At 46.3% G+C, this 12,904-nt stretch overlaps 1 protein-coding gene across 1 annotated transcript in view; it reads left to right on the top strand.

The window, feature by feature from the left end:
• ush2a (Usher syndrome 2A (autosomal recessive, mild)) overlaps nucleotides 1-12,904 on the top strand; it is a gene marked incomplete at its 5' end in the record, with an annotated part of 183,421 nt that overhangs the window by 101,064 nt on the left and 69,453 nt on the right. The window contains 5 exons of the mRNA XM_079458478.1: nucleotides 78-706; nucleotides 2,727-3,055; nucleotides 4,126-4,248; nucleotides 4,845-5,008; nucleotides 5,099-5,308. Of these exons, the coding sequence (XP_079314604.1) occupies nucleotides 78-706; nucleotides 2,727-3,055; nucleotides 4,126-4,248; nucleotides 4,845-5,008; nucleotides 5,099-5,308 (1,455 nt within the window). The remainder of the gene's footprint in view (nucleotides 1-77; nucleotides 707-2,726; nucleotides 3,056-4,125; nucleotides 4,249-4,844; nucleotides 5,009-5,098; nucleotides 5,309-12,904) is intronic.

Genomic DNA, 12,904 nt, shown 5'->3' on the forward strand with positions numbered 1-12,904 from the left:
ATATATATAGGCACATGCTGTTAAATACAAAAGCCAATTAGAAAAATCACTTAGAGATATTTTTTCTTTTTCTTCAGGGCCTGGTCCTGTTGACCCACCCATTCTTTCTGACATCCAGCCCAGAAGTGCCTCCGTCTCTTGGTCTCCTCCATCTCAACCCAACGGCATAATCACCCATTACAACATCTACCAAAACTACCAGCTCAGTGCCAACATTCCAGGAAACACCTCCGATCACACTCTTTCTCAACTAGCACCCTATCAGCAGTACACTGTACAGGTAGAAGCATGCACAGCGGCTGGCTGCTCTTTATCCGCTGAGTCCCACTCCATTCACACTCCCCCGGCCCCTCCAGAAGATGTCCCAGCTCCACAGCTTTTCTCCGACACCCCCACCTCTGTACTCATAAACTGGGCACCACCGCTTCGTTCCAACGGAGAGTTGGAAGGCTACACTGTAGAGAGGAGGCTCACTGGTGTACAGGAGATCCACACTGTGGCCACTCAGCTGCCCAACAAGACTCTTACTTACCTGGATACCTCAGCTACCCTCAGCCCCTGGACCACTTATCAGTACAGAATAGTGGCAAACACAAGGCTGGGAGGATCCAACAGTAGTGAGTGGAAAAACGTTACCACTAGGCCCTCACGACCCGCAGGACTACAACCGCCCCATGTGTCGGTGTTAGGACCAGAGTCAGTACAGGTACAAATCAACATTGAGAAATATATTTGTAGCATGAAGTGTTTATGTGTATTAAGTGACCGACCCTCAACACCATCCCCACCCTCCCATCTTCCAGCTGTACGCCTTATGCCGCCTATTCACCAATGATGTGCAAATGAAGTCTTGCTGTGATTGTTAGTATGAATCTGTCAAATTTCCTTTCACAGGTTTGATCATTATTTCAATGACACACTAATGGTTTCAACTATTGATACTCTTGATGTTTCCAGGTCATTACATAGACAGTTCCTTAGTAACAGCCAATTATGTCAGTCAGAGGAATCGGGGGAACTCCTCATGAGCTGGCCCAGAGTACTCTTTTGTTCTTTAAAGCATGTTAAAGATTACCAGATCCCTTTTTATTTCACGTTGATAAGATATACAGTAGAAAGAATCCAAGACTTTATTGAGTCACAGTTAAGGTTATAATCATTGATGAACACTAAAACTATGAAAACATTTCTGTTCATTATGATCAAATAAGACTTATTATTAAATAATAATAAAAACAATAATAATAGTTAGTAATATTTAAGATTGAATTAAAGCAATACAAATAGAACCAGTTAATAAATGACAAAAGCACATTATTTAATACAAAAAATTATAAAATTGACATGAAAACAAACAATGTAAAAATAGAAGCTTATTCGAAATATAATGATTGAAATATACAAAAAAACAAAGGTAAAACTCTGAAAACTCTGCTGCAGATTTCTTTGACAAACTGTGAGACTTCAATGACTCCTGGCAAACAAAAAGCATCATTGTAAAGATCCCTGGAACCGAATACTGAAGTTAATGTAACCAAACAAGCTTTGCAGCTTAGTAAATACATCCATGCACCGCCTCTCTCTTTTTCTCTCTTTGTTATTTGTTGTGTGCTTGTGCCAAGAAACACGGACGGAAATGCTTAGCACTTCAAACAAAGGAAGAATTTGCATAAACTTGCTTGAATTATTCATTTTCCCTAACCGCTGGTTTAGTGTATTGTAGGACCGTTATTATTTCATTAATTTGTTAACTGCTACATTTATGTGTGTAACTGGATGAGAACTCTTCTACATGCAAAAAGCCAGAAAACAACTGTTCTTATTAGCATATGCTGTGTTGAGTTTCTGTTGAGATGCTTGCAGTCCCCAAGGTGCTTGTGGCAAACTGCTTTAGCAAGCGTTGATGATTTCATTAGTTGTAACTCTTTCGTTAGTAATTTCATAAGCTTTTTGTTGAAAAAAATCTCTCAAAACTCTTGTTTTGGTTGGATTAGCGGTGTAGCGATTTAAGTGCTTTTGTGTCAGATTGTCAGATGGTGCAGGTTACAATCTAGTCTGCAACCATTTCCACAATATTAATAAATGTAATTTTTTCTTTAAGTGCCATAAAGACTATACCGTTTAACTGATTTATGCACCATGTCCGGATCGGCTTAAGGTTTAGTTTCAGCTGTCGAAGAAGCGAGGTTGAAAGTGTTCTTTGAACTTGCCTTCAACAATTCTCCTTTCAATATCCATTATACTAACTTTTCAAACTAATCCTAAACCCAACATTTATCCAATCTCCCGTTTGATCTCCTCTCCCTAGACATGCACAATATGTTTAATGCATCTTCCAAATGCTGACATCCCCTTTCAGAAAGAGCATGTTGCCGTTACAAGCATTGTTTCCTATGCAATTCCATTAGGATTTCATTATGATCTCCAGGGGCTCAGGCCTCTTTTAAATGTAATGAAGGGAATATTCTATCTTGGGTCAAAGTCAGGGTGTCTTCATCACATGGCACCCATTCCAAAATCTCATCGTTATAAAAGCCTGAGACGGCACGTTGTGATGCTGCTCTGGACGACGGCCCTTGTGATGCTCGGAGTCGCTTGAGAAACATTTTTAGTTTATAGCTGCATGAGAAATTTGTGTTAGACGTTGTCAAATGTAAATTCCATCCCATGTTTTAATGCATATTAGACGTTGTCAAATATAAAATCCATCCCATGTTTTAATGCAGGTTACATGGTCTACTCCACTTATACCCAATGGAGAAATTGAGCGGTATGAAATCCGCATGCCCGAACCACGTATCACACACACAAATGTGTCCGTGCTCAATCAGACTATTTCTAGCCTGGTGCCCTACACCAACTACAGCATCACTATCCTTGCCTGCTCGGTTGGTGGAGGCCACGTCGGAGGCTGCACTGAAAGCCATCCAACGATGGTTACTACATTTCCCACGATTCCGCAAGGCCTTTCCTCCCTGTCGGTGGTAGCTGTCAGTGAATCCTTCCTGGCTGTTTCATGGCAAATGCCATTGAGGCCAAATGGACCCAACATAAGGTAAAATACATCTTTGAGGTAAAAGACATATTAACACACAGTTGTTTGTATCAATTTGAGTTAAATTATTTCACCCAAAACTGCTTAACATATAGTTTCCATACAATTTAGCTTTGTAGATCATTTTAGCCTTTTTGGTGTGTTCACGCCAAAGAGAAGCAGCACATTCCACACTCTCAATTGATGGTTTTACTCTTACCTGAATTTCCTTCTCCACTTGCACGGAAGGCATGTATGAGGCAAATATCGCCCATTTGCCCCCTATTGGCATGTTTGCGTTGACTTTGTATGTAATCTTCTTGTGCAAATAATTTAATTTGCTTTTGGTGTTTACCCACCATTTGGTACAGTATCTGTTCATGCCTTGGGTATCTTACTTTTAGTTTCGGTCAAATTGAATAATCTGTGACAGTTTACAATATTTTTTTGTTACAATTTCTATGGCTTAAAAGTTATGACTGGATAAGCTAAGTTCAAAAGTGCTGTACAAGTAATTGCATTCTATTGTAGCCTATATGAATGCAAACTATCTTAACTAACGGTCACCTCCCTACTTCTGTGGCCCTTTTTGGTGTGAATGTGCTAAAATTGCTATTTCCTTTTAAGCTATTTTACCTAAATTCCAATCCAAAATTGTGGGCATTTCTTCTGGTAAAATAATTTCTAAAAACCTATGGAGACTAATCCAATAACTCTGCCGGCTATATGATTACATGGGAAAGAACGGCAAGCATCTCCCTCCGTTGCGAAGCCCAGCATAAAACTTCTTTGGTGCTGTATATTTTAGTCTGTTTTTGAGCTGATTAGGTGGTAAATAAAGGTCTGCGTTCACGGCGGATGATTAAAATTCATGAATACTTTTCCCGTCGCTGCTCTGTTTGTTTAACTAGGCTTATAAAGCGTACATTAAGCTGAGCTTTCCTGATTACAGCCGAAATTAGCATTACTGTTGAGGGAGAGAGAAACAGACAAAAGCAGGAAGCCAGCAAAACGCCGGTGCGGGCGAAATGGCAGGAGGATCGCAGGAGTGAAGCACGCTCTGATTATCTGCCTGTTTCCGCTGCCCTCAGATTTGAGCTGTTGAGACGGAAAACCCAGCAGCCCCTGGCCTCCCGTCCCCCTGAAGATTTGAATCTGTGGTACAACGTTTACGCAGGAACCAAATTGTTTCATGAAGATAAAGGCCTTAGCAGGTGAGATTACTGAAATTAGCTTTAATGCAAACTTTGCTTGTGTGTACAAAACAGTTTTTGTGCAGCGATGCCATCTTTTTAATGCCGTTCGGAGATACTTTAAGCAAATATTTCATAGAATTAAATTGTTTTCTGCTAATCTTTCTCTGGCACTCCTTGTGTGCGCGCTGGAAAACTCCAACATAAAAGCCCCAGTCGTTTCTCATGTATCGCAGGTTCTGTCATTTAGATTGTCACAATAAATTTTTTTAGTCCTTGTGAAAGATTAACTTTGAACTTGACGTAATGCAAAATATCGAAATTGTCAAGCAGGTTAAATACAAACAAACAAACTGTAAATATTGTGCAGTCATACACTAAAAGCAAGTGGGATGGTAGATACAATTACAAAATGTATTTATTATAACATTTATGTATAAAAGAATTATGTATTTATCAAATTATTGTTTAAATATACAGAATATACATATAATATTATAATTTTACAATTATTTATGAAAATAAGTTGTATTAATATAATACATAACTGTAAAATCAATGTCAGATGTCTGGATGTTGTCCAAATGATCACTCAATTTTGTCAACTTGTGCTATAGATACACATGGTACGAGTACAAGCTGCTGGTTCACAATGACGTTGGCCACTCTTTAGGTGAGGTCACCACTGGAGTCACGCTGGCTGGGCAACCCCTGGCCCCCATCAACACATCCATTCAAGTTCTCAATCATACAGCAATCCTGGTCAGCTGGTCTACTCCCAGTAAGAATCCTCTGTATTAAACTTATACTGGTCTCCAAAAATATGATTCATAAAAGAATTTTGCTATGTTTTCAATAATTCTGTTCCCAGCTCTGCAAGATTTGCAAGGAAGTGTGGAGGTCTACGTCCTCACAGTGAACTTCGCCCAGTACGGGCAGACTCTTACACTTGACCCTAGTGTGACATCTTTGGTAATCTCTGACCTGCAGCCCAGCACAGAATACAAGATCTCTTTGACTGTGTCCAACGGAGCTCACAACATAACCGGCCCTGAGGTCAACTGCACTACTTTAGATGGAGGCGAGTTTATGCCTTACAGTTGTTTGATATGCACATCTGCCTTGGCTACACAAAATTAAGCATTTTCTGCTGGTCTGCTTGTTTTTTAGTCTGCTAAAGTGCAATTTGAAGCTAACTGGTTTTACCCTTGTTTTTAACCCTTTTGTTCTTCAAGAATTAAGTAAATCGGAGTTCCAGAATTTGTTTAGTTCGAAACTGCTGGTGAAGAGTATAAAACCAAAAGCCACACAAATTTCATGATTTATGACGTTAATGCTATAAACAAGAGACCTTGATTTTTTTAATAAAAATGTATGTGAACACATACATGTACATATGCCCTATGCAAAATAGTCATCATATTTTATCAATACAATTTTTGTTACAAAAGTCAGCATAAATAATACTCGAGATATACTACTTGAGAATTCCAAATTCACCAAAATTAAATGGGAATCACTGGAATTATATATTTAAGTCCAAACATCTTCGAGATGAATTTCAAGTCTTCAAAGCGAATTAGATGGTACTCAAAATCTTAGCAGACTTTAGCAGACCACAACAATCTGTATGTAGGGTGGGTGAAATTTGGCTTGAAGATATTGGCTAATTATGGTTTTTCTGTCAACACATCACATATTCCTGTGATTTCTGTCAGCCTGACTCTCGTATCACGCCAGCAGACCCTGCTCATGGAGATAAAAACCATCTGAGGAAACGAACTGATTGATTGAATATTCTCCCTTTGCACTTTCAAGGCAACCTCGCAAGCATCAAAAATTTGCCTTTTCCAAAATGTTTATATCTTGACCTCTGTGATCAATAGTCATTAAACTGAACTTCTCTCATAGTTCAAGCTCTGGTTCCCTATCGATACTTCACTCGTACTGCGTAGCAGGACGCTATGGGGAAAACTCCTTTTTCTCCGATGACTGAAGCAATTCAAAAGCGCAGTGAAAACTGCACGGTGATTGGTTGGAAAAAAGCAGAGCTTTGAACCAATCGTAGCGGAGCTGCCGGACCAATGGCGATGGCACCCGCCAAAATGGGCGGGGCTTATGGCTATATAAGCGGACACATCGCCGTAGGGTCTTCAGATCTCTTCTCCTTCAGCGACGACTCGTCTTCGCTTCCCGAGACTGACTGCTTCGCCGTCGAGAGAGCACCTGCAGCGGATTCGACCTTCGGCTCAGCGCCTTCGCTCCAGCGGATTCATCAGCGGCTTCGCTCCGGCGGCTTCTGTTGGCGTCTTCGCGTGTGAGCGGCTTAGCGATCCAGCCGGTCTTTTCCCTGCCGCTATCCGGCGAATCTAAAGAGCAATTTTCACGCTTTCTTTTCAGAGAGCGTTTAGAGCAAATTTCCTGCGGCATTTACGTGCAGTTTTCACTGCGCTACAATGCCGCGTCGTCCCTGTCGCTCGTGTGGGGTTTTCCTGCACGCTGTCGACGGTCACGACGAGTGCGTTTCATGTCTGGGTCTCTCCCACGCAGAGAACGCGCTAAAAGAGACGGAATGCTCTCACTGCGAGAGTATGAGTCTCTCCTCTCTGCGCTCGCGGATAGCTTTCTTTTCAGAGAGTGACTCCGCCCCTCGATCCCCGCCGCCGCTGCTCGCACAGGACTCTGTGCGACAGAAGCAGCGGGGTAGAGGAGCTAAGCGCTCGGGGAAACGCGAGCTCACGCCGGCACGCCGTGCCTCGCTTTCCGCGCAGAGAGATGTTTCCCCGGTTTGTTTCACCCGAACAGATCAGCGTCCACTGGCGGCCGCCTGTGACATGATCTCGTTCGGTGGAAACGAACCGGAGGATGACGACGCCATGTCGTTAGCGGCTTCAGACGGGGAGGAGTTAGCGGGCTCGCTGGATGACCCCGCCCCCTCGCCGTCTCCAGAACCCGGCGGACACGCCCCCAGTGCGGACTCCGAGCTCTTCCGGGTCCTCACGAAGGCTGTCAACGAGCTGGGTTTGGAGTGGTCTCCCCCAGAGGAACCCTCTCGCAGCCGCTTGGACGAGTGGTTTTTGCCGGGGCGCCGTCAGGCTCCTCGTCAACGTAACTCACCGTTCTTTCCAGAAGTTCACGGCGAACTCACAAAGTCATGGCGCGCCCCCTACTCGGCCCGTCTTCGACCTTCTTCCTCCTCTGCGCTCACCTCCGTGGACGGCGCAGAGGAAAAAGGATACGAGAAGCTACCCCCCCTCGATGAGTCTGTGGCCGCACATCTGTGTCCGCCCGCCGCCATCGGATGGAGGGCTAAAGCGTCTCATCCTTCCAAGCCGTGCAGGACCACCTCGGCCCTCGCTGGACGCGCATACTCGTCCTCAGGCCAGGCGGCTTCAGCGCTTCACTCCATGGCTGTGCTCCAGGTCTATCAGGCCAAGCTCCTCCAAGGCATGGATGAGTCCGACCCTGACCCTGCGCTCTTCAGAGAGCTACGGAGCGCGACGGATCTTGCTCTACGCGCCACCAAGGCCACGGCCCAGGCGATAGGCAGATCCATGGCCAGCTTGGTGGTGCTTGAGCGTCATCTATGGCTGACGCTCACGGAGATCAAGGATGCGGATAAGGTCCCCTTCCTGGATGCTCCTATTTCCACGACCGGCCTCTTCGGACCGGCGGTGGAGGGTTTCGCAGAACGCTTCACGGCAGCGCAGAAGTCTTCGCAAGCCATGAGGCACTTTCTGCCTAAAAGACCCGGATCTCGGCCGGTGGCGAGCCATCCTAAGCCAGCCTCGACGCAACAGCCGGTAAGAACCCCTGCTGCTCAGAAGGCTTCGGGAGCTGACAACCGTCAGCGCTCCCGATCTGGACGGCGCTTCCCGCATCCTCAGCGACAAGGTCCCCGGCCAAAGATCACGCTGGACCCTGCGCCTCAGGCCCCATCCTGAGCCCTATGCGAGGAAGAGGAAGGCTACAGGGCCCGCTCCAGCCGGCCCTCCTTCAAAGACTGCTCTCATGTCTGCCAGGTCACCCCGTTCAGTTCCGGGTGCCGGCAAAAATGTTTTGTTAAAATGCAATGTTGTAAGTGCGGGGCCTTTTCTAACGCCCACACCACATTCTGCAAAATGTTTAATAAAACACAAACTTTGTCAAAAAAAGAGCAAACTTCCTCTTCCATTGTTCCTGGGAGTCAAGCCCCCAAAAGGCGGCGTATCTCCTCTCTACACCCAAACCCTTGCCACCCGGGCCAAGGCCTGGAGAGCCATCCCCGGGGTATCAGACTGGGTTCTGGAAATAATATCCCAAGGATATTCACTCCAGTTTGCTCGTCGACCCCCGCGCTTTCGCGGGGTCGTCCCCACCCGAGTGCAGGACTCAAATTCTCACGTTCTGCGCACGGAGTTGAGGAATTTACTGGGAAAAAGAGCCATAGAAATGGTTCCCCCAGACCAAATCGAGTCAGGCTTCTACAGCCGGTACTTTCCAGTACCAAAGAAGGACGGCGGCTTCCGCCCCATCCTCGATCTCAGGCATCTGAATCACGCCCTTATGAAACGGCGCTTCAGGATGCTCACGATGAAGCAGATCCTCTCGCAAATACGCCCAGAGGACTGGTTCTTCTCCCTGGACCTGGAAGATGCTTACTTCCACATTCAGATAGCCCCTCGTCACAGACGATTCTTGAGATTCGCCTACGAGGGAATTGCTTATCAATACACGGTCCTTCCATTCGGACTTTCTCTAGCTCCCCGCACTTTCACGAAGTGCATGGACGCGGCTCTTTCCCCTCTCAGACAGAAGGGAATCCGCATTCTGAATTACCTCGACGACTGGCTTGTTCTAGCCCAGTCGGAGGACGAGCTAAAGTCTCACAGATCCCTCCTCCTCAGCCACCTGGAGTGCCTGGGACTCAGGATCAATCTTGCCAAGAGCGCACTGTCACCCAGCCGAAAAATTTTGTTCCTGGGAACAGTCTTCGACTCAAAACGCATGACCGCCAGAATTTCTCCAGACCGAGCTCTGGTCATTCGACGGCTCGCGGCCTCATTCACACCCGGGGTTTCACGCCCCCTCAGGGTTTTTCAGAAAATGCTAGGTCTGATGGCCTCTGCATCTCAGGTACTGAGTCTGGGCATCCTCCGGATGCGCCCCCTCCAGTACTGGCTGAAGCCCAGAGTTCCTCCACACGCTTGGCGTCTTGGTCGACTGCGTGTTGTGGTGAATCAAGCCTGCGTAACCGCCCTAGCCTCGTGGAAAGATCCCCTTTGGCTAGAGCAGGGTGTGCCCATGGGCTCCACATCCAGTCGGAAAGTGGTCACGACAGACGCCTCCAACACGGGTTGGGGGGCTCTGTGCGATGGCGACCCGGCCTTCGGCCTCTGGTCGAACCAGGAAGGAAGCCTCCATATCAACTACCTGGAAATGCAGGCAGTATGGTTGGCTCTCCGCTACTTCCTACCGGTGCTAAAAGATCGTCACGTCTTAGTCCGATCAGACAGCATGACGGTAGTATCTTACATAAATCACCAGGGAGGCCTCTCCTCAAGACGCCTTTTTTCCCTAGTTTCTCACCTCTTGGAATGGGCCCAGTCCAATCTGCGCTCACTGAGGGCAACTCACCTTCCAGGCAAACTGAACCGGGGAGCAGATATGCTATCTCGGAGCAATGTTCCTTCAGACGAATGGACGCTCCACCCCATGTCGGTTCAACAAATCTGGAAACTCTTCGGCAAGGCAGAAGTCGACCTTTTCGCCTCAGAAGACAATACTCACTGCCCGACGTACTTCTCGAAGGGCAAGGACGCCTTGGCCCACGCTTGGCCCAACCGGCTCCTCTATGCTTTTCCCCCGATCGCGCTCTTGCAGCAGACGATCAGGAGAATCAGGGATCAAGCTCACCGAGTGCTTTTGGTAGCCCCTCTGTGGACGAACCAGCCTTGGGTCGCAGATCTCTCCCAGCTGCTAATAGCAGCCCCGTGGCCCATTCCCCTGAGGCGGGACCTCCTCTCTCAGGCAGGGAACACGATATGGCACCCCCAGCCAGAGCTGTGGGCTCTGCACCTTTGGCCTCTCGACGGGAGCCTACGGACCTCCCAGAGAGCGTACTGAACACCATATCACAAGCTAGAGCTCCGTCTACTAGACGCCTCTACGCCCTCAAATGGTCTGTCTTCGCCTCCTGGTGTACAACACGCGGCGCTGACCCAGTGTCCTGTGACGTATCACTGATACTGTCATTTTTACAAGAGTTGTTGGATAACGGCCGTGCCCCTTCCACACTCAAGGTCTATGTGGCGGCTATTTCAGCCTCACATACCCACATCGGAGGACAAGGAGTGGGCAAGAACGATCTTGTCGTTCGTTTCCTGAAGGGCTCCAGGCGGCTACACCCCCCTCGCCCTCTTACAGTTCCCTCTTGGGATCTGCCCACGGTCCTGAGGGCTCTAAAGGGTCCTCCCTTTGAGCCGCTGCTATCTGCGGACCTCCGTCCTTTGACGCTCAAGACCGCTCTGCTTCTCGCTTTAGCATCGGTGAAGCGTGTGAGTGACTTACAGGCTCTCTCTGTGAGCTCATCCTGTCTGGAATTTGGGCCTAGCGACGCCAGAGTCGTTCTCAAACCAAGACATGGCTATGTACCTAAGGTGCTCTCTACTCCGTTCAGAGCACAGGTTATTTCGCTCTCTGCTCTCCCCTCCTCAGAGCGGGATCCAGAGCTTAGTCTGCTCTGCCCAGTCAGAGCGTTAAGAATATACTTTGAGCGCTCCGCCCCATTCAGACGGTCGGAACAGCTCTTTGTGTGCTTCGGTGACCGCACCAAAGGGTCCTCGGTCTCGAAACATAGACTATCGAAGTGGATAGTTGAGGCTATATCGCTGGCTTACTCTTCCTTGGGCCTTCAATGCCCCACGGGAATTAGAGCCCATTCCACTAGAGGCGTTGCCTCTTCCTGGGCATGGTATAGCGGTGTCTCTATAAAAGATATCTGTGCGGCGGCCTGCTGGGCTTCGCCGTCCACTTTTACAAGGTTTTATAACCTGGACGTTCCGGCCCTTCAGGCCCGGGTCCTTTCTGCTTGAATTAGGTCGCTGAGCCATGGCTATGGCCACGCCAGCACTTAATTACTTTGGGACGATAACCGGTCTAGGCCACCTTCTAGCTTGGCCTCTACCGCTTTCAGGGTTTCCCTGCTTTACTCCGTCTCCGAGCCCGGGCTCCGAGACCATTTATGTTTTTCGTTCCATCTGTAGCACGGCGTGATTATACTTGTTCCCCATAGCGTCCTGCTACGCAGTACGAGTGAAGTATCGATAGGGAACGTACTCGGTTACTTATGTAACCTCGGTTCCCTGAGATACGGGAACGAGTACTGCGTTCCTTGCCGTGCTACGAGCTGCTGTGTCGTCGCTTCAGTCGAAGTAACCTGAAGACCCTACGGCGATGTGTCCGCTTATATAGCCATAAGCCCCGCCCATTTTGGCGGGTGCCATCGCCATTGGTCCGGCAGCTCCGCTACGATTGGTTCAAAGCTCTGCTTTTTTCCAACCAATCACCGTGCAGTTTTCACTGCGCTTTTGAATTGCTTCAGTCATCGGAGAAAAAGGAGTTTTCCCCATAGCGTCCTGCTACGCAGTACTCGTTCCCGTATCTCAGGGTACGTTCTTTGATAGCAGGAAACAGATGAAACCTCACAATTCTCTGCCATAAACACGCATGCAAACACTCTGCGATGACTCCTCATTTCTATTTTATTGAGATCTGAAATATGACAGAAGCTGGAATTAGCTAGACCATCAGCATAATAACGAGTGCAATAAAACATAATCATTTAATTCAAAATATAGTTTACAGCTTTTGTTATAAAGAACCTTTGGAATCGTTCTTATTTTCCATCTATGTGATAGTTTGTAATATGATAATGTATGTGTCAAGGGTCTGCTTATTAAAAGTGGAGTAGAGACGGAGTCATCCATGTTAAGTCTTGCATTGATGATACAGCAGCGCTTTTGTGTGGAAAGAAATGATTCAGAAGAGACCACTGATATCAGTTGCATTCAAGTAATCTTATTGCTTATCTTAATCTTAGTGCTCCGTCTGGAGAAAAAAACTTAAACTCTTGAGAATGATTATTGATGTCTTTTGTCCTTAATAACACAAAACAAATGACATATGCTACGTAGATAAACCCACCTTTTAGTCACAGCACAAAGAGAAACTTTGCCCATACATGCATAACTAAAGCATGCAAAAGAGTTTATCCTAAACCTTTACTTAAAAGTGCAGTTAGAAAAGGCGAAAAACATAAATTTTATAGAAATCAAATACGTTTATATAAATCAAGTAAAATCCACATATTTACAGGAATAAATATTATATGCAAGTATAGAATAAAATACTTTAAGGCATAAATATCTGAATATTAAGTTGTAAAATCTAATGTGAAAAAATTGCAAGGTGCAAATTTGCAAAAGAAAGTTGTCTTGAATAAAAGCAGTGTAATATTAAGTAAGTAGAGTAATGCATAACATTTCCAGTTATAAAAAGTTCAATTAATTAAAGCGGTAGTAAACTATACAATATTTTTATGAATTGTTCCTTTAACGGTGAGTAAACTCTCAATTATCTCTGTCTTGAGAGTACGCATGCTATAAATGTAAAAAGATTTCCAATCTGATCTTATTGC

Source organism: Barbatula barbatula (genome assembly GCF_947034865.1).
Source record: "Barbatula barbatula genome assembly, chromosome: 6".
In the NCBI taxonomy this organism is placed as follows: Eukaryota; Metazoa; Chordata; class Actinopteri; order Cypriniformes; family Nemacheilidae; genus Barbatula; species Barbatula barbatula.